The sequence below is a fragment of the Numenius arquata genome, chromosome 9, assembly GCF_964106895.1.
Source record: "Numenius arquata chromosome 9, bNumArq3.hap1.1, whole genome shotgun sequence".
In the NCBI taxonomy this organism is placed as follows: Eukaryota; Metazoa; Chordata; class Aves; order Charadriiformes; family Scolopacidae; genus Numenius; species Numenius arquata.
In genome coordinates this window covers 8,105,463-8,128,691 of record NC_133584.1, presented here as the reverse complement: position 1 = coordinate 8,128,691, position 23,229 = coordinate 8,105,463, and the positions used below count along the sequence as shown (strand labels likewise).

Here is a 23,229-nt window from a genome sequence, read left to right as displayed (position 1 = left end):
TGCATTAAAATTTCCAACAAAGTCCACAAGCCTATTCAATATTGAATGCTGATTTAAAAATTACTTGTATTCAGCTAGCAGGAGCTGGAACCATAGTAATAGTAAATTTTATTACATAATAATTAGCAAGAAAAACAGTAAGGCCCCGGGGATCAGAAACAAAAGCTATAGGCTACAAAACAGCATAGATGACAGCAGAAAAAGAAATCTAGTATTTTGTTCCTTTTCTGCTGCCCTAGTCTTTGCCACGTTTAAGCATAAACCCATATTGAGTGCAAAATGCAATTTAAACTGTCGGCCTCACCCACACAATATAAATATTTTTAATATATATTTCTAATATAAAATTATAATATATTAAATATCTATTTCAGTTTACCACTTGCTGATACAGCTCAGTATCAGTGCTCAGAAAGTAGATGGAAAGCGTTTGTGGAAGAAGAGGACATGGTTTAAAGTGCTGTTTTGAGAAGAAAATACTAATGGCTGGTCTGATTGTTTAACTCAATAGATGTTACATAATGTAGTCTAAACCAGATGTAATTATACTAACATAAATTGCTTTATGCAAATATACCTTATTTGGCTTCATCAAGTGAAATATAGTATATGTATATAAACACTTCTATAACAGTGTATCTATACAGGGAGATGGAAAGGCAACAGTCAGGGTAAATTACTGCTTTAATTACATTTTAAGTGGAGTTAGGTGGCATATTAGACGGAGAAAAATCTTCTTATCCACCTTGCCAAGGAAAAAAAGCTTTGAGGCAATCCTCAAGGCTCCTTCTAAGATAATCAGCAAGCGTTAACAGCAGATATGTGCACCGAGCCGGTAAAGATACTGACTCAATCTCACCCTCAATGCCCAACATTAACCGAACCAGAAGAATGCCAGGGAGAGGAACAGATGTCCCCATTTAACAACCACCAGAGCGTCCCATCTTCTAACAGCTGAGGCATGACTGCACAGTCTTTGTGACTCTATGCATAGAGACAATTTAACCCTTTTCTTCTTCAAAGAGAAATAGTATCCAATTTTGAACAAAACAAAAGCAGGCATATCTAACGGTAAGATATACCTTCTTTTAAAAGAATAATTTCAATGATGAAAACGCTGTTTTCCCAATCTGAGCAAAAGAGCAATAAATACAGTAAGAAAAGAGGTAGAGAATGGGACAATGAAAGTCCCAAACCAGCAAGGTTCGATACAATCCGAGTCTGAACCAAAAGTTCCTGAACCACAGGAAATCCACAGAGACAAATCAAGTCAATCTGTGCTTGGGGCTAACTTACTTAGAACACCAATGAAGGTAGATGAAACTGCATTAAATTCATTTTAATTGGAGATCAAGTTGGAAAAAACCCTATGTCAACAACAACAAACTGGGAATAAACCTTCAAGTTAAAAAAAAAAAAAAAAAGAGGAGAAACAAAGGTATCTCCTTTAGGAGCCTTTGTTCTCTCACAACAATTAAAAAGTAAGAGGTACTCACATGAGAGGATTAAAGTTATGTCTTTAGCTTGTAAAACTGCCCTGTCTATCCATCAGAAGTAGAAACATGAACGACCTCTTAGCTCCTCTTTTACTTCTGCTTTAGTCTTATCGCTTCTAATGCCTGACAATTGCATTTTGTGATCCACTCCCTAACGTGTTTATCAACTCTCAGCATTTTTTAAGAAAAAAAGCTAAATAATAAAAGCACAGGACATTGTTCTTCTCCCTCCTTTTTTAAGACAGGTTATTGTTATACACTGTCCTCGTTTGGAGGGTATTAATTAGAGAGATTAAAGAGAGCATCTGCCGTTCATTTGGTGGCCAGCCCAGCCTAGCCCAAACCACCACATACACTCCTATGGTCAATAACTGCATTTTATGATTGCCTTATAAGAGATGCTTGTAAACTCTTGGTGTTTTTAAGGAAAAAAGCTAAAAAATGCATAGAAAAATGTAATGTCCTGAAAGACAAAATACCATTAAATATATTTATCCAACCCAAAACATATTTAGAAGTGCAGCTAGGGAGATCGATAAAACAATATCTTGGTTAGGTGCACCCAGCAGAAAGGCGCTGGAAGTCATGACTAGTTTTTCCTAATAAAAATCTCTGCCTGTGCATGGATATCATCAGGAATATATACTGTATTATCAATAAATTTGTACAATTCCACATCTGCTGTTTCTCAGAGTTGTTACTTACCCCAGTTTTATCGCATAGACGCAAAGTATGGAAAGACCCCACAGCAAACAATTCTCCATCCACAGCCCAGGCAACAGATGTTATAGGATATTCATGGGGCTGTGAGCTGTACAGGAGACGTCCATAACTGTCCCAAACCTTAAAAAAAAATTATGTATCTATGATATAGACTTTGCTTATTATAGTTCACTTTTCATCAAAGGTTGTTCCTAATTAATATTGGCTTGTCTAATGCAATAGACTTTGCTTTGCTGCAATGGCAAATGTTACATTATTCTGTATAAAATATTTTGTACTAATGAGTTTTGTTTCCTGCGAATTACTGTAAATCTGTTAAATAAACACAAGGTTTATTCCATTTGCACTCGTTTCCCAACAATGTGGAAAGGAGAGACCTTATTAATTAATTAAGGGGAGACCTTATTAATGCTTATAAGTATCTAAAGGGCGGTTTGAGGGAGGATGGAGCCAGACTCTTTTCAGTGGTGCCCACTGACAGGACGAGGGGCAACGGGCACAAGCTGGATCATAGGAGGTTCAACTCAAATATTAGGAAGAACTTCTTTACAGCGAGGGTGACAGAGCCCTGGAACAGGCTGCCCAGGAAGGTCATGGAGTCCCCTTCTCTGGAGATTTTCAAGACCCGCCTGGATGCAGTCCTGAGTAATGTGCTCTAGGCAATCCTGCTTTAGCAGGGGAGTTGGACTAGACGATCTCTAGAAGGTCCCTTCCAACTCCAACAGTTCTGTGATTCCGTGAGTGCAAGGCACCTCTGCAAATTTCCAGACCAGAGAGTTTTTCTCACTGATTGAAATCAACAGAATACCAGGAAGCCAGTTCACAGAGGGAAGTAATTTGATTTTAACACGTTGATTTTTTTTAAAATTTACTAATTGTGTACCTTTTTATCACAGCCATTATCTACTTAGAGAATGACAGAACCAACATATGATACAATTAAAAGTAAGTTCCTACTTAAGGGAAGAAACACAATCTGTGCTTTCTGTTTTGGATACAGAATATCTAACCAAAAAATTTCTTAAGGGATTCACTAATACTCCTGTAATAGAAAACAGTAGCTTTATGTCCTCTAATTTTACTTCATTACCATTTTCAGTATATCTCATAGCTTATACTATTTCAAGGAATCATTTCTATATTTCTACATATTTTCCTTTCAGAGTTTGTTTCACTTGCATTTTACCTATTTTTTTTCTGCTGTACTTTAAAAAAAAATATCTAATTTTATGCTGGTAGAGAGAGCAAGATGTATTTACAAATAATAAACCTAGAGTAACAATTTTCTCTTGAAAACTGAAAGACTTCTCATTTAATTTTGAGCTTCCAAATATTATTAAAATTAGAAAACATCAGAATGCCTAATATCTTTTTCGGTCATTTAGTTTCCCTAAGAACTTAAGCAGTACTCACCTTATATTTACAATCTTCACCTGCAGAAAGAATAAGATCATTAACTGAGTTCCAGTCAGTTTTTAAAATAAGTCCATCATGGGCTTTCCACTGAAATGGAAAAAAATAAATTAAACATAGATGCCACAAGTCTGACAACTTCTATTTTTAGTATTTATCATTCATCATTTAGTGGCATTCATACACCCCAATAGAGATCAGGGTGTTCAACAGTACGAATGCAGAGAATACAGCCTGAACAAGGCAGATGAAAGCAAAACGATCTGCACTAAAAGCATGTTCTAAATGATTGCTTCTGTGTCTTTCCGCCTTTTCGTAACAAACGAAAAGGGAAAGGCTTCTGTATCTTTTTGCTTTTTATTTATTTATGAAAAGGGAAATGCTCACTCACATTCCTGAAGAACATCCACAGAAGAAATTGTCAATTATTTTTTTTTCAGTTTACAGAAATGAACAATCTCCTTATTCTCAAAAACACTAAAAAAAAGGGGGATGAGGTGGCGGGGAGAAATGAGTGGTACACGTTGCACAGAGAATTTTAGCATAAACATTTTATATGTTTGTCAAAACTAAATAATTTTTAAAAGTTTTCACATGGAAGTGTGAGACAGCCCTCATGTATTAATGATACCTGCAAAACTTTAGCATTTGGCTGAAGAGGTTTAATAATCAGCTGCTTCCCTGAAGTATAGAGAACTTTTTCAGAATCAGGTCCCCAGGCTACTGAGTACACTGGTGTTCCTGCAGATAGAAAGAAAGAAACATTACACTTCTTATGACTTATCTGATCAAATTATGCAGAAACTGCTATAGCCACTCCAAACTGGTTACTTAAAATGATACATCAAAAATTCAGAGGAGTGGGAGAAAGCCAAACTATGGGCAACCATTTGTCCTCCACGTTTATCTGACTGCACTTATGGCCATGTTTACTGGTTCACGTCATGTTTCAGACAGCCACAGGGACAATGGTAAGAGACAGACGCAACCCAGAAGGACAACTTTGAAGACTTTAGCTCATACTGCATACCTTTCCGACACTCCTCAAGGAAATAAAAATACATAGAGTGAAGTCCTACCAAATTCACTTGAGTAAACCATCAAATACCTACATACTGCATCTCTCTCAAACCTCATAATCTGTTGCCATTTGCCATGGTAATAATTTGTAAAACTTTGTATAAGTGAACAGTTTTGCACAAATCCAGAAAACAAACAGTAATAGCTGCATTTTGTATTTACTTAATCTCTTATACTCTGATGCAATTTTTTTCACAATTGACACTTAAGAGACACAGAAAATCAACACGACAACAGTCATCCCAGTACTTATCAACAGACATCAGAAAATAGCTCTTTTCACCTACAGCAGTGAGACTGAACACAACTGTGGGTAGAAAAAACTTTGTATTGCACCTAAATTACTCTTTGTAAGATGTTGAGGCTCCATAATTAAGTCTCTAACAAAACACATATTTTTGTTTTGCTGCACATATAAAAAATACAAACATCCCATACACAAGCAACTCGCAAAACAAATGACAACAAATAAAACTAGGAAGTGGCCTACAGACTTTGCACAATTAATTGAAAACAGTTTTTTGCAGATTGAAAACTCCAGAACGATATATGTAGAATAAAGCTGACTGTTCCATTTTAAAATCATGTTATGTTGCAGTTTTCAAATGACCTTTTTTGAAAATAGAAGAAAGTAAAAAATTACATGGAAAAAGCATCCAGGAAAAAAAAAAAAAAATCAGACTTGCCAACTATGCAAATATTTTCCATAGTACTTGACAGGATTAGTCTCCCCTGAAGAAGAAGAATCAAAGTATTATGATACTTGATTCCATGCAAATAAAACTAAGAAAAGTTAGTTAAACAGCATGTCCAAACATTTATTTCTATCACAGCCAAAGCCCCGTAGCAATGGACAGCAAGTTTCAGCACAGTCTCAACGTTACACTGCATATAAAACTGCAAGGAGGGAGACTGTCAGACCATTCTCTTTTACTTTTTGTAAAACTTGCTTCCATATCTTCTGAAATGGGATAGAGAAGGTTTATTTCAGGCTTCTGTCTTTCTCTAACAGCCGCAATATTCTCAAAGGCCTTATTTCTGCCAATGAAGACACGATTCAACTGTCTAAACACGAGCACCCAAGCGATGTGCTGCACCCAGGCTACTCTAAGATACCCACGTGGAGTTCACTGACATGACACAGGACCTGAAAGAGGTCCATCTCCTTCTGGAAAAGTTTTGGAGGTTAAGCATAATTAGCCCAATGAACCCCAAATAGCACTATGAGCACACCTACATTAACACAACTGAATTGTACCCCAAAACTTCTGCTTGAGAAATAAGAAACCTCAGAAAGAGCAATTGTTAAACCAAAATATTGGTATTTGACAATATCATAATTTTAGAAGAGGAAAATGGAAAGAAATTCTCCTAAATTCTCCAAGATATGCACTTCTTAGGCACTCATGCATATTTCAGTTGATAAGTACATATCAAATTGATAAATGAATTAAAATTGATCAAATAAACCATTTTGTATATATCTTCAATTTCTGATAAAAAAAAACCCAAAAGGCTTAATGTAAAACTTTCCAAGACACATTAGGCATATTACATTCCATTTCAAAAAATGACTCAGGAATCTCTTTTTATGGGAATACTTTGATGAGATTTAGATACTTAAGTGATTGAACTGCGATATCAGCCGTCCTAAAATCATCTAATATCTTACTGCTTAAGCCCTTGAATTTTCTCTCTGAAAAAAAAGCTGATTTTATTAGAGTAAATCAATTCAGCACACTAAACCTGATTACAGCTTCCAAATACTCAAACTCTAAACTGAGACCTGGTGTCATCGCTCCCGAATATTTTTGTACTTCATACATTCTCTTTTAGGAAGGCATTTATTTTATGTTATTTAGAAATACAGAATTATGTAATTGTTTTTTTTTTAACTCGTCAACCATTATAGGAGACGACTCACAGAAACATGCAACATATATTAAGTAAATCTGGCGCTAGCTATTTTCCTACTGGCAGCAATTTACATTGAAAATGACATAAATTCTGTCACCAGCTGTACAGAAATTCTAAATAAACTAATTTTTGTCCTGCTCTAATGCTGATTTAACAATCAGAAGACTTTTATATTTAAACCAAATGTTTAACTTTTTTATGACGGCTGACTACTTAACCACAATTTCCAGGGCTTAACAGCAGGAGCTAAGTTAACTCATTTCCTTCTGCACTTAACAAGAACTTGGTTGGGAAAAGACTGCCAACACATTGCATTGCTGTGGAAAGAAAAATTCAGCGGAACAAACTGCAGTGGATTGCATTGATGATAAACAGTTTCAGGAAAATATACTGAGGAAAGAAGTGAGAAAAGCAGAAAAGGTGAGATCTGAAGAGAGGATCTGAAGAAGGAAGAGCAGCACTAAGCACATTTCTTCCCATCTCACTGCTCTGCTAGCAGATGTTAATCCCCGGTGAATCTCTCCCGTGGCCAGTGTGGCAGAGCTAGGGCTGAGTGCAGGAATGACAGAGCCGTCACTCTGACACTGTCAGCCACAGCAGATATTTCAGTAATTACAACAGTAAGACTATGTGACTTTCACAGGAGAAGAAAGGTTAATTCAGACAATTTTATATCTCTCTGTGGCAGCACAAAACCCAGGAGCTGCATGTGGAATACAGTTGTCCCTTAAAAGGAAAGTTCCACTTCATAATAAATATGTTGTAATTAAACTGTTTAAATTGCAGCTGTTGTGGTTCTGCTTCCATTAACCAAGAAGGCAACCTATACACCAACTATTCATATTCCTCCTTGTTGCTTACTCAGCATACTAGTCACTGGAAGCCCATCAGAAAGTCAGCAGGGCCAAAAGGTTAAGTACTTTAAGTACTCAAGAAAGATATGGTCTTGAGTACTAGATGACAAATTCACTTTCAAAGAAAGGTGACAGAAATCACCTGAAGAACTAGAAATCCATCTGAGGTAACGGTAGAATGCGTGGCACAAAAACAACGGGTCTGTGGATAATGGTGTTTAAATGATAAATAAGTGTCATATAATTTTATAATGGAAAGTCATGGCTTCACGGAGAACCAAAAAGCACATGGAGAGCACTGACTTGGTCTGCACAATGTATATGTATTTTCATAAAGGTTATGGTGATGTCCTTTGCCAAATGCTCTTAAAGAGAGTAAGTTTTCATGGCACAAGAAATAGTCATCTCGTGGACTTAAAATATGACTTTCCTGCAAGGAATTACTCCTGTCTTGACTGGAATTAGGGACACAAGAATAGTTACCAGGATTTAAGCAGGTGCTCTAGTAATGAGATACTAAGTATTTCATTATACTAAGTATTTCATTGGGTGGATCCATGAGGCTTGTTTGCCCTAAGGATTCTCAGATCCCGCAGGAAGAGTGAGTTACCAGCAAAGCTGTCAGCTTTAGCGGTGGGATAAACTGAAGAAATGGTGCTACAGAATAATCTTGATTGTAGTGAGGAAGGCACACCTGAAGTCTACTTACTTTTCAGCTTGACCAATACCTTTGACTCTGTAGGGGACTTCGAGGGTTAGAGAGCCAGCGGTTTATGAACCTCAGCAGTGGCAATTTTAGACAGACATCTCAAGAGAGGCTCTGCCACTGTGGGCTCAGCACAGGTCCTACCAACCAGATGTTTGGCCTATGAAGGACTCGGTTACTGCAGGTGGCACCACTGACACTCCAGACAATCAAACAATCTTAGTGTCAGAGTCTACAAAGCACTGTAAAAATTGATGCTGGTAGTGCCATCTTTTCTTTCAATTGTGGACCTTCAATACTTCCTACGCTTCACAGTTCGGTGGCTCTCTCCAAAGGAACATGGACACTTTGAGCACAGCGTGATGCTGTAACATAAACATCCCAGAACACACAGACAAATCCTGCTTTAAGCATAATCATGTGGGTTACCAACATATACCAATGAGATCCTTGAAAAAAATTTACCTCTTTAAAATGCACCAGTGCCCTGTGTCAGCTAGAAGCCCAAAGCGTTGCAATTACAGCATTTTTTAAAAAAAGCTTTCATTTTAAGGAAAAGGAGGAACAGAAGGAAGAATATTAAGATAATCTATGAATGAAAAAGTGAGATCAGGCTCAAAGAACAACACAGCCATAACAGCAATATCGCAGCTCGAGGCTGAATGCAGTAGAGGCTACGAGGTCACACCAACTTTATTCCGTGCATCGGCATGATGGAGGGACATGCAGCCAGAGCTCTCCATTAAGTACTGAAAAAGTTAAAAAAGAGGAAAACATACGTTCATGTTTTTGTAGTGAATAAAAATCCAAAGATAGAACAGGCATGTGGATCATCATCCAAAGATAAGAGCCTGAAAATTTATTTCTAATACAAAGAGTGGAATGAGTAGAAGGAATGTTAGCAATGGGAATCCTTTCATTTCTCAAGGAGACGATAAAGGAAGTAAAAAATTAGCTTAAACATGATATACCTCTCTTAAAAAACATAACCATTTCTGCAGAATCCTATCATGATCCCAGATATGTCAGTAGCTACAGAAGGGTCTGTGGGAATTTGATCCTATAAAATTAAAGTTTAAAGGGTTTCTGAGCCTCACAGGATTTTATCTTAAAACACAAAACCAAAAAGACAATTATTCCATGGGGACTCAACTGTACTTTTATACTGTACCAGAAACACTAAGAAATCAATGAAAACGCAGCTTGCATATTTTAAACTAGATGTCTCTTACTTTATAAGCTTCATCAAACCTCAAGATAAGCACAGTTAAACATAAAAAAGCTTGAAATATATCAACTGAGAAATAGTGAATAGTGTGTGCTTCTTTTTGGTTGGTTTTTTTTTTTTCAAAAATTGCAGTTCAGTTGGCTTATCTTTACATTGTAAGCATGAAAAAAACACTACATCTGAATACGAACTTCCTTAACAGAATTGAAATACATTTTACATTCACTCCTGTGGTTAAAATGCCTTCAACAGGTTGAAAGAATTTAGATAATTTGTTTTAGAAAGAGATAAGGGTCTGACATTTAACCCAACCCCAGGTGCATGTGGTTTCTTAAAAAATGTCAAACGGTCACATGATCTCAATGTATCAAGTCTGAAAAACAAAATCTAGCTCAGTATCTTCACTGAAATAGTACAAAAATGTTAGACATTATGATTATAAAAAATTGCATTTTTAAAATGTCAAACATAATTTGTATAAATATGTATTTGCAGCTTACACTGTTGCACTTCAAATAATGTGATTTCAAATTGACTTAAAATAAAAATAACTGGAATGCTCTAGTACGCATAAAACTGCAGTGATGAAGCCAAGATCAAGGTTAGGTCTCCATGGCCCCAGTTCAACAAAGAACTTAAGCACAGGGATCGTTTCACTTCAGTAGGACTGTTTGCATATACTAAATTAGTTACTGGGTTAAACAGAGAGATGAACCAAGGGCCGTTAAGTTTTAAAGTTCAGAGGAACTAACCTACACGCACTTCGCATTTTTCAAGCATTCTTGCAATACTTTTAGAGATTTTTTTTTTCAGTTTTACCATAAGAGTCTGTGGCTTGGTATCAAAAACTGGATTTTTTTATTTTTAATTCTTTAGCCTCTCCAGAATCCTTAGGGTGGAACTGAAACTATTGTGTAAAAATGTTGCAATAATACTTTCAATTTGAACCAATTTTTTTTTTTTTTAAAGATAATTGTCTTATTACAAATTCAGTTCCCCTGTATTCAACTATGATTTATGTTAATTTGAGTTAAGTTTATTTAGGCTGTAAGATCCTTAAACCATTACTGCCAGATTTAGGGGCTGTTATTTAAATATATTTCATAATAACCCAAATTAAAAAGTTCTAATGGAACTTTAAGAAAATTAACTTACCTTGCTGAGCTAAAGTGGATCTCAGCATTCCGCTTTTAGACCAGATTTTCACTTGGCCATCTTCACCAACTGTAAAGTTATCACAGAAATCATCAATTTAAACGCAATAATAAGTCTAACAAACATGGCACTTGTATTTATTTAAGAAACACTACGGTTAAAATAAATCCAGGTCTTCTTACAGGTAAATATTGTCTATGTAGTCTTCCTAACATGCAAATAGACAGTATATTAAGGAAAAAATATTTAAGACTGTTGTTCTGCTATTATCAACAAGTTTTTTCCTCCCCTGAAAACCCTATAGTCTTCTTATCTGAAGCTGCTCCTGGGAAGAGAAAGCCCATCACTATTTAACTATCCCAAATTCTGTATTTTCTATTCAGCATTGCTAGTACTTTTCGTCTATTTACAGTTCAATGGCCCAGAGGCTGATTAAATGAGTCTCTGAGGAGTCTGAAGAGAGTAGGAACAGATTTTATATATTAAACTGGAGGCTTCACAGTTGATAAACGGTGAAACTGAAGACAACTGAAGGCTCCGTTTGGAAGGCTTAAGGTTTATAACATAACTGCATGTTACCAAGAAACTCAGTTTACTTATGAAAGATTAAGTTCTTATACACTATACAGCATAGTTATACATTAAGAACAGAGATTTCCTAGTGTGCTGTCATATTTAAAATGTACAGCTCTGGGCCTTCATTTAGGCCTCCCAGATTCAATTAATGAGGAAAAAGGTACACACAGACACTTAATGCCATTCTTCCATTCGAAGGTAATTTACTTAACAGATCTTAGGTTTTTATATCTTGCCCATGTGTAACAAAAATTTTTTAAAAATCTTATTTGTGCACATTTGATATTGTTAAAATGGAGCCATAAAGAATATTTTAAATGATATAGTATCATCAATGATTCACTCTTCCTCAAAGTATAATTGTGGTATAAGAGTAGTTGATCTTCTCAGAGGACACAGTTTGGATATGGTCCTGAATTCCCATATTCCCCATAAGTGTCATGCAGTCTTTCCAAAAAAAAAAAAGAAAAAAAAAAGAATAAAAAAAAAAGACTGAAAAGGCAATTTTGATTTTTTCTTTAGAGAAGTTCCTGAGGCAAATCTATCTTTAAAAAGAACAATATTTCTATCCCACCGGGAATTCAGAGGAACATGCCAGACAGAGTTCCTTGAAGCAGCATTTTAGAGTCAGACTGAGTCTGGAAACAAGCAGCTCCAAAATTATCTTCAGTACTTCTGGACTGAGTTGGAATTTGTCCAAAGAAATCAGCTGTGCTAGATCAACAGGAGGCTGCAGAAAATTCTGACACCAACAGAAATCCCATAAAGGAGAAGTCCATCACAGGAAATTTAATCTGCTTCCCCTTAATATCAAGATAGAAGTTTTTGACAAAAATGCCAAAAGCAACTAATTACTAAAGATTTAGGACAAAAAGACATGTAGAGATGCAGACAACGGGAGATCACTCTCCCGGCCTTAATAGAGAAGGGTTAGACTGCAGATGGTGCAGTGGTGCAGCTACACCACTCCTCATAATTAAGAAAAGAAGTGCAGGAATATTCAAGACGCTCATAAGGCCTCAGTAAACTTTGCGGGCTAAAAACCCCAAATGCCATGTGCTGGGATATAAATATACAAACTTATCAACCTTTTTTTGTAAGAGATGAGAAAAGAAAAATTAAACATTCTGCTTTATGAAGTACAGAACATCCACAAAAACATCTAAGCACTCTGATACTAAAAACCATTTACTTTCAAGGATAGGTTACCTACAAACAGGATAACTTCTAACAAACAGGATAAGTAAAAAATAAATGTTTTTACTAGATCTTTTATTAATTAAAATAGACAACATTATTCTAAAACAGCATTAATAAAATAGTACAAAATTAAGTTCTATTAAACAAGGTGAAAATAACCCCAGTGATGATGAAGACATAAAAAAGTAACTTCTTATAGCTAACTTAATTTATATTGTTGATTTTGTGTTTCCACTTGCCCCCTTTTTCATGAGAATTTCAAGCTAGATCACTGTGTGAACACTTAATACTCAGTTTCGTTCATTCAAATTCAATGTAACTACAATATAAACTATGAAATTCAGGATTACATCACCTAAACATATATCAAAGATTATTTTTCCAAACCATTTTATTGCATTTATCCCATAAAGTACTTACATTCTACACATTTTTTGAAAGCACTTACTTTTAATAATTTAATACTGTATTTTTGTACCCTTATATTTCTTCCTTGCATGTCAACTTTGTATATTAGAAAAACTAAAGGCTTTATTTTGAAAGAGCTCTTCTGTTATTTTAGTTTTCAAAACACTTCATTACTTTAAGAATGCTTACCTGTGACCAGTGCTGTTCCTTCATAATTCCACCTTCCTGCAAGTACAGCTCCGCAGTGCGCTTCTACGCTTTTCTCTACTCTTCCTAACTTTGAAATCAAGTGGAACTTCCCTAAACAAAAGTTCAGGATACAAAGAGGGTATCTAATTTTGTGAATCAGTATTTGTTACTGAAATGGTGTTATCAACTGTTAAAAATACACACACAAAACAAGACAAGAAACCAACAACAACAATAAAGAACAAGACATGCAATTATGTTGTTCATAGCTATGATTAGCCCAAACAAATGAGCTCTTACAGAAGAACTACTTGTAAACTAGCTATAATGTTGTGGGGTTTTTTTTATTTTTGGTATGTATAATCTTTGTTTTGCCTATTCATTTTTCTTACGTCCCTCTAAAGTTTGCGTGTTTCTCTGGGGACACAACTGCCTGATGTTATTTCATTGTCTGAAAGCTAACAAACAGAGGTATATACGCTGCAGCCCAGGAGAGTCCTCATGTTTTCTTTTTGTAAGATCTGAAAAATCACTCAACACCAAAAGGATAATGGAAAAGCTAGAACAATCTGACCATTGGTGAGTGCGCTGCTCTGAGGAAGTATTACTGCTTGCATTATGGAGCTGTTATGGAAATTCACAGAAGCCAAAAACAAAGCTATTAATGATTTCAACAGAAGCATGAGGAAGTCTTTCTTTCCAAATGAGGGATGTTGCTTAAATCCAGGAAGATCAAATTTAAACTGGACCAAAGAGCAGACAAAGGAGGACTTGGAAACATGTGGCAGAACAAACACATGGCTTAGAATAGTTCACTGATTCAAATTAACTACTTTCAAACCAAAACTCTTTTAAAATGATTTTACCTTATCTGCCAGACAGTGAGCCATTACAACAATTTCCAGAGTGACCAGAATTCTTTCAGATAAACAGTACACAGATACCTCACACTAAGTGCGTGCAAATACTCCATTCACTTAAGATAGGATAATTACTCCATTAATAACATTCTGCTTGGGAATATGAATTATAAAACAGGCCATACCTGATAAGCCAGAAACGGAAACTAAATACCTGTTTCAGTGAAGGACCATATTATCAAGACCTATATGTGTATGCAGGTGGTAACGGAGTTAATTATGAATTGCATAGAAGGTAAAAACGCCTGACACTTCCACACTCCGTGCACATTCAAATCACCAAGTAGCCAAGATGGCAAAATTTAAGCTCCCTGCACGCCAGAAACCTGAATCAACTGTTACTGTGTTCTGGTTTCCCGTGTTTTATTTTGCACTTCAGTTTCAAAAAACAAACGAAACCAACCAACCAACAAACCTTGAAAACAAAGCCAGACTAAAAACAAAGAAAAAGCATTCTGGTAGGTCTGTCAGTAAATAACCATGAAACACACATCAGGGCTCTCAATAGTATTATTCAAATGAATACAATTACATTTCATCTTCATTTTAAGTACGTAAACAAAAAGGCACAATCATCCAGCCAAATCTCTGCCAATGCAAGATTTCCAAGCAAAAGATTTTTAACACTGAAGAAAAATATAGTTTATATAAATCTGTTTATTTGAACAGACCATTTAAAATATCATATACAACTATATACTTTTGCTTTTCTTTATAAATTATATTCATATTAACCAGAGTACTCTAAACAGCTAGTTAATGCCATTTTTTTCTGAATTCACAAAACTAGTATTGTTACTAAGACCACCACTTCTTCCTCATTCAGTTAATGTTTAGTTTCCTAAAACTTTCAATACTGGTATTCTACATTTAATGCATCGTGCTATTTTATAATTATAAAGTATATTTAATATAATTAATGCATCAGTTATTTTTCAGAACATCTCTCAGGTATGTGAATCTAATTTTTTGTGCATAAGTAATAACTGGATTCACAGGAATTTAATGGCTAGATGCTATTTTCTCCAATTAAATTGTCAAAATGGCTTTTTTTTTGGTTTGAAAATAATACATTAAAAAACATGTTTTATTTTCTGATACCTCTTTTTCAATGCATAGTGTACTTGTTCAATCTGTAGCCAAGACCTTTTTCGTTGCAGAATACTTAAACCTAATCTGATCATAGGACTATGAATATTCTCATGCCATCACCTACAGTATTCATATTAAGTGGCTGAGCTCTTCATAGCCATTATGAACATATTTCACTATTTTCCCTGAAACACAGAAATCTAACTCAAAGGCATTCATCACCTTTCAGTATCCCATCTGAAACATTCAGAATTACATTTTTAAGGACCCAAAGAATTCTATGGCATTTTATATATTGAATCTGTGAGACCTCAGTACTTCTGTAAGCAAACCGCTCAATACATAAGAGAAAATATAAATTAAAATGAAAGAACAGACAGTTGGCAAGCAACTGAATACTTCGGTTTAGGTCACATTCTCAGGAAAACAATGGGCCATGTCACAGGGTACAGGATAAAATCCTGTTATACAGGGAAACATTCAACTCATTTACCAATCTTTTGCAGCATCCTTTCCCAGTCCCCAAGTTCTTACTTCCTCTAAGTAAGCTCTACTTACAAAAGGCATCTTTCAAATAGTGAAACATAGTAAATTGTAGCCTAACAGGAAAGAATACGGTTTCATATAAAAGCAGGTCCACCTTAGGCACTAAGATAGAATTCATCTGGAAAAAATGCGATCACGCACTTAAAAACTGCATCAGAATCCTTATGTGGAACAGGGCCAAATCAAGTTTTCATGGATATCATCTTTACTTCTGCAACTTCTTTATTTTTTCAACATATGAATTTACAACTGATGACAGTCAAACGATGTGACTCATTAGACACCGCTTTTTTTCACTGCATTCACATACAGAGGTTGCTCCAAAAGCAACGTTTCAATGGATTTCTCTGCCTTCTGTTCTTCAACTTAACATTGAGGTAGTAGAGGCTTTCAAATTAGAACTTACTGCCTCATACACAATTAAGAAAGGGAAAATTTTAGCTGCATGCTTGGAGACAGAAGTGATTCAACTTAATATTACTTTACATCTCAAATTTGTAAAATACTGTTTCTTTATTTTTATTACGTACTGGAGCCAGAAGCTGTCCTTAATCTTAAAGTGACTCTCCAGTTTTGGAGGAATTTCAAGTGGGAGATTAGCAGCCTATTCAAATACAGAATATAAAACATGTATGTTTTGTCCATTACTTTTCATAGACTCTTAAATGTTTAAATTATCAATAACATAAAAAGTTGAAAAAAATAGGTCTATTCTCTTATGATTTGTGCTTAATAAGCAGTTTAAAGTTGAACATATTCTTTATTTTTGTAAAAAAGCAACAATAAGATCAATGTAAGTAGGAAGTAAAAGAACAATATCCCACAAGAGACGCAAGTCAGAAGAAAACCCAAGAGGATTAAATTTACGTTTGTTCTAATTTCACAAACATCTGGAGTTCAACCAGGAATTAATGCAACCCTGTAAAGACATTATACTCCATTTCCATTGGATTCAGCAAATTTTCAGGAATCCTTATCACAGAAATGAATTAGCTGTTGCAGGAAAATTGCAGGCTTGACACGTAAGGCATGCTATGTAAGTAACACTTAAACAGAATTTTAAATGTAAGGTTTTTAGAAAATAGCAACTAAGCAACAACACTTGTTCATGAACTTTTACAATGCAATAATTCACTTGCATATGCAAAAAAAAAATCTTTACAAGGTAAGTTGTAAGTTGTTAAACATTTATTTATTGAAAGTGCTAATTACACTAGGAGATAAACTTGAAAACTTTCTACGTTAAGTTTTTAACTCAATTTATTCTTTCACAAATAAGGTTAGCACTGGTTTGTATTTCAATTTCATTGAAAAAAAAAAAAAAAAAAACCAAACCAAAAACCCAACAATCCTCAAAAACAAACTCTCTCATGAACAGTTTTCCAGAAGTTGAATGTTCGGGATGAATTTACCGAACAATGCTAAGAGTTTATCCCTAGTCCTAACAACAGTTAATTAGGTAAAAGAATCCCTACAAGAAAGAAGACAAAGTGCTAACTTGTGCAAGACAAAACCTGAAGATCACAGGTTTTGTGATCTGTGAACTAATTATGGCAAAAATAACTCATTTCATAAGTAACAGCAACCCAAATCAGCTTTTGGGGGTGGACTCCCTCCTGCTTCAAAAGGGAACCCAGCTGAATGTTTTTCTTCAGTGAGGGCAAGTGTAACAACCCCTCCCTGCCCCAAATGCCTGCAGCCCCTGCCACAGCTTGCCTCCTCAGTGGGCACTTTTCCATCACGTACCTGCCTCTTTCCATGAAACCCACCAAGGAGCTCCAAAGTTACTGATTACCAGTCAGCCAGTCTCCCTACAACACCCATCACGGACATGCAAGTCTCATTTTCTTCTCAATTAGTTTCTTCATTCAGTTTTTTTTACATTTAGCACTCTCTAAACAAATAAACAAGTTAGGATTTACTCTGTTCACTTAAACAGAAATTACATCCTATCTTCCTTCTGCAATAGGGTATCTACTGCGCTGGAACAACCATAAAGCATTTAGTTTTAACAGCAATTCATCCAGCAAAGCTCAGTTCTACTTTGCACTGTGCTGTGCAAGCAGAACAGTAGCATTCAAATTAACGACAGGAATAGCAATAAAGGCCCCAGATGTCCAAAAGGAATGCAAAGGCTGAACACAAACTCGGCTCGCTAAACAATACAAAATTATCTAACAACCAATCACTGGACTGGCTTGAAGAACTACAGGAGGTGTCATCTTGGGAAAGGGGGGAAGTCAGGGGATGGTAGACTTTGATCAGACAATCCCCATCTCAACTACGACACTATTAGGATGATAAACCTTAGGGATGTGCTGAGAACTGGACAATTTGAAGAGCCTACACATTTGGAAAAAGAAAAATAAAACCCAAAAAAAGCCCAAGCCACTGCAATAAAGTTGGCAAAGACAGCCACAACAGTTTATGCTCCATGCAAGCAAGAAACAGTTGCACTAAAAGAAAGTGAAAGTTAATCTCCAAAAGCTAAACAATGGTAGAATGGATTAACTCTCAAGTGCATATGAATTCTAACAGAGATATAACTACATAATCATTTACATGTTTCATAGCATTTTTTCTCTCTTTTTTTTTTTTTTTCTTTTACTGTTAGGGAGAAGACAGCATTTTTCCTGACCTTCCCTTCACTGTCTCTCAGATGAAATCTTTATAAAATACTTTAACAGTAATTTTAAGTTAGACAAAAAAAGTTTGGTAAAAGTTATAAGCAAATGAACACAACAGTCTTAACGAAGAAAATGCAGATTAATGTCAGGGCCTGGTTTAGAATTTGTTGAACACACACAACTAAAATCTTGACCAGCAAGAAAAATCATCTGTTAAACTGCGAGAACCCAAGAACCCCTCGCTTTAAACCCCCGCCATTGACTTATGTCACTTAAAGTAATCCAACTTCTAGTAGTTAATTGCAAAAGTCCTAATGCACCCTGGAAAAGATTCCGGGGCCTACCTATGCACAGTGCTATTCACAAGGCTTTATTCCTAAACTGTAGCTCTTTGTTGTAGTTTCAGTTAATCCACTTACAGAAGGGCAAGCATTCATACCTACTAGATATCACACTTAAGAACTGATATCTTACCGAAATTTGCACTGGGTTCACACATAGACTTAAGTACTTGCAAATGTACAGCTCCTGCAACATGCTAATTTTTGAACACTTCTGAAAAAAAAAAATCAACCTCTCTAAACACACCTATGAATACGATTTATTTTTCCTCACATATCTTAGTGATACAAAAAAAAAAAAAAGAGAAAAATGAGAGAGGAAAAATCGCATAGCAGACTTTTAAAGGTCATCTTTTTCATGAAGGTAGTAGTAGCCCTTATATGTTTCTTCAATCAACCATCAAAGCATTATTCAAGCAGAACATGAAATACTATCATACTATTTTAATAACACTGGAAAACTGACTGAATAAATTAACAGGAGATGTGACTTACTACAGCTACTCTTTTGCTCGCTATTTACACACACAATTTAGAACTTTACAGGACATCAGAAATGCAAATGTGAAAACTGAGAAAGAAAAAGAAAGAAGAAAAAAGAAAGGAATTAAGAGCACCAGAAGACCTACTGAAATCCCTCCATCCCACGTTTATCATTGAATGGAAAAGAATACAAATCCCATAGGAATCAGCCCAGTGAATATTGATCACTGACTGACGTTCTGAAGAACATCTTTGTTTAGGTAAACCCTGCCCTCCCAAAGCATACTATAATGCATGCAAATATTAATTGATACAAATGAATCTTCCTTTCAGTTTTCACAAAAGCTTCCACTTTCACCATGAGAGCTCTACAAGCAATACCTCATTAAACCCAGCTGCCTAAAATTAATAGTAAAAGTTCAGCACCAAGAATTGCAAAAATTACAACTCTACTTGGTCAAACTTCTCAGCTTCCCTCCCCACGTATATCTGGGAAGTGGCAGGGAGACAGAAGATGTCCTGCTTTTGTTCATTAAGTTCAGTGCATTTAGGAAGTATTAAATATACCTTAAAGAAATCTTGGCCTTCACTCCGTGAACTCAACTCTCAGCCCTCCTAATTTTAAAGTGCAACTCTTGCCAAAAGTCAGAGAAATCTCCAAAATTTCATGCAAGAAATTAATTTTCTCTACCTTCTTCAAATACATATTACCTCTCTCCATCGGTAGAGGAAGCCATGCTGGACATACCAGCTCCAGACTGCTAATGCCCAGTAACAAACCTTCTGTTCCCAATCAAGCTCCCTGTGAAGCTAGCCAAAAGCCTACAGCAAGTTCCCCTCACCAAAGAAAACACACTAGACCCACAAATTCAAGGTTCTGGCCAAAACACGGGCAGAAGTTAGCTGGAAATTCTCCATCAGTCCCATGAAAACTATCAATAGGTCCCTGTGAAAGCTATCAACAGGGTCATGGGCAGATGGCCATTATTATCCTGATGGAAACTCTCTACAACAATTGACCATGACCTGCTCGGCCTGAAAAAGCTGGCAGAGATTTAGAGTAGCATATTGCTTTCAGTTCAGCGTTGAGAAACTCCCAACACTACCATTTGTTTAGAAATACAGCTTTACCACCAAGGTCTTTGACCGCTGACAAAAGAATACAAACTAAGTTTAGTATGTTGATGCAATCTGCTGCTTTGTGGCATAGAATTACTACTACCAGCAGGATAATTTAATTTACTTTGGAACCTTCAACAGCATTATTAACTGAGTAAAACACAAAGGTGTAAAAAGATAGGATAGGTGTAAGGACTGTCACACTTCTGCAAGTCATACAGCTCTTTGAAGTCACCCGTATGCCAAGTTCTTGGATCTAAGGCATGAAAGTATTAGAAATCATTCACAAACTAACACACCAACCCCGTCAGCAAGCTCTTGACAGGGGATTGTCAGTGAGGCAGTCCCAGTCGACACCAAGAACTTGTTTCTTAGCAGAGCCACAATTTTTATAACAAGGCGAATGTAAATCAGCAAATTTCAGAGAGGATCAACCCCTTTTCAAAACTAAAACTGATAGATTCAGGAAGAAACACTCTCATCTGAACTACAGGGTTTCCACATGGTAGGCTTTTTGTAACAGAAATAAAGGGGAGGTGACTTAAGAAAATTTATTTTTACGATTATTTTCAGCATTTTTTTCAAACAAAGAATTAGATTAAGAAGAAAAGAGTCCAAATGTCTTTTGTTAAAGAAAAGGGATAAGGGAAGAAAAGGAAGGGGAAATAGGCACAGAAAAATCCTGATGGCATGGAACATAATCCTCATTACAGTACTGAAAAGAAAGGAGACAAAGTCTGACCTGAACAGTATGGACTGCTTCATAATAAATGTAAAATAATAATGAAACCAGTTACTTAAGATTTCTTCACTGAACTGGGCATATATCTGCCTTCATGCAGGAAGAAAAATGTGACTGTGTGCAAATCGGGCAAAATCAATTGCTAGTCTCTTTGGAGAGGGAGAAAAAAACCCCAAGTGATCATCAAACCATCTTGCTCCCACCTCCCTTCCACAAAACAGAATCCATACACTGGAATACAGTAGCTACTATATCGGATCATATAGTCTAGTGTTGGTACACTAGTATACTGGACAAATAGCAGCATACTGGATATACATGCTTATATATACATCTGCCAGTAGAGTGGATATATATACTAGTCTTAGATCTCTCACAATAGCCAAAACTAGATGCTCCAGAGGGATATTCAAGACTCCACAGAAGCGAGATACAAGACGTGCTCCTGTAACGTGTCCAAGAAATGGACTACATTGATATTAAATATCATGGTTAAGCAATTTCAGTAACTTGGTCATCTTCAGTTTTCCTAACTATATGCGATACAGTATCTATGTAGGCATGCAGTGCAGACATACTTAAAGCTACTCGGTTATGAAACTGAAAAAAGATGGTAGAAATTGACCTTACATTAAAAAAAGTATTTATCTGCTGTCAGAGATACATTTGATAATGTTGTATCAGAGAAAATTATAACTGTACAATGTATTGAATTTGAAACAACTATTAATTTTACACCAGCGCAACTGGTGCACAGACATTTGAAATTGTTTTATTGCAGGTTACTTACCGCAAATAATTTCTCGTGTATTTGAGTGACATAAGCACATAGTGAAATTATAAGTATTTTAAATTGACTTACCATCAGAACTTGTGAGAACAAAGCTCTCAGCATGGGACTGCTTCTTCCCACCTATACTTCTGGGAAACCAGTGAAGATCTATGGGATAAATATCATCTGGAAGTTTCACTACTCGAGTAGTCTCACTAGTTAAAAGGTTCCATTTCATAATTTGGTGATCATCACTGCAGGAATATAGCTCGTCAGCTGTAGTCCATCCCACACAGCTAACTAATTCTTTATGTTTAATTAAATTAAGGAAGTGTTAACATTTTCATTATTAAAAATAAGCTTACAAAATATCTAATCTAGGTTAAACAAAGCTGAAGGAACAGTACAGGAAGATTATTTTGATAACATTCCATGGAATGTTCTATATAAAGAAAACAGGATTCTTCATTTTTAGTTTCCTCTTTTGCTTCAAGAAAAGAGCTGACAGAAATTCAGCAAAAAATAAAACAAACTGTATTGTGTAGAAATATAATTCTTATTATGATGCATGCTGATTGAAACGCAGCTGAAATGTTGGGTTACCTCTAAAAGGGTCTTAGTGCACAATGCAAGTGCAAAATGCCCAACTGTCATTCAAATGTGTCAGTTTATTAACACCACATCATATTTAAATTATTGACATACCTAACTTATTAGTGGGAGAATTACAATTTCAGTTGTAACTGCTCCAATTTCACGCTATAACTGCATGTCTTACTACAAGGAAGTAGATATATCACTACTCCTACTTACGGTCTGGGAAAGACCACAAGTTAAAAGACTTTTTAACTACAAATAAGAAAGGAAAGAAAAACTCAAAAATTTCTCGCAAAACGCTGATAGCTTCTGAAGGGAAGGTACTACTCTAAGAGTGTTCAACTAAAAAAAGAGTGTTCATCTCCTAAAATGTTGCCCTTAAAGGCTGCACAGAAGGGCAAGGTGAAGAAAAGAAAAAAAAAGCCACCTGCAATTTACAAATATTTTACTATGACATTTATGATAAAGACATCCTTTCTGGAAAAAAAGGCTACTCAGAATTAACATTTTTCTATAGTTTATTCTGAAACAAAGGATATGTTTTGGTTCCTTTAAAAGTGAAGTCTTCAGTCTCATTTCAGTTGTTCAGATGGAACATTAAAAAAAGATATGTAGGTATGTCGTAACTGTAATAAAACAAACACATACATAAGTAGCCAAAATTAAAAAGGAAGACACTAACACCAAAATAGAAAGTTTTAAAATAAATACTATTACATTAGCATTGTGGCAAAATAAACACCAAAACATCTCAGTTTTAAGGGAATTCTGTTTGTACAGTACCCAACTCCACACTTATCTGATCATTTAGTATAAACACACCAGACAATTTAAAGAACAAGTGATGCCAGGTACATATTGCTGAAACGTTACAGGCTGAAACACTGAAGTGCTCTCATGCTGACATACAGGCATGAAGGTAGCAAGGGAAAACCTGGAATCGCAAACTTTTTAAGGAACTTCACGCTTAGCAAGAGCACTGTGAGAAAATTTAAGGGAAAAAGTCATACTATGAAAATAATCCTGCCCTGATAAAATGATACAA

At 35.6% G+C, this 23,229-nt stretch overlaps 1 protein-coding gene across 1 annotated transcript in view; it reads right to left on the bottom strand.

The window, feature by feature from the left end:
• The window catches only part of IFT80 (intraflagellar transport 80), a 51,184-nt gene extending 28,374 nt beyond the window's left edge, over window positions 1-22,810 (bottom strand). Inside the window, exons 1-7 of the mRNA XM_074153364.1 lie at window positions 22,724-22,810; window positions 21,678-21,899; window positions 12,946-13,056; window positions 10,573-10,641; window positions 4,264-4,373; window positions 3,633-3,722; window positions 2,202-2,339 (exon numbers count right to left, since the gene is read on the bottom strand). Coding sequence (XP_074009465.1) covers window positions 2,202-2,339; window positions 3,633-3,722; window positions 4,264-4,373; window positions 10,573-10,641; window positions 12,946-13,056; window positions 21,678-21,899; window positions 22,724-22,760 — 777 coding nt within the window. The 5' untranslated portion in view covers window positions 22,761-22,810. The remainder of the gene's footprint in view (window positions 1-2,201; window positions 2,340-3,632; window positions 3,723-4,263; window positions 4,374-10,572; window positions 10,642-12,945; window positions 13,057-21,677; window positions 21,900-22,723) is intronic.
• Window positions 22,811-23,229: the final 419 nt, after the last annotated feature.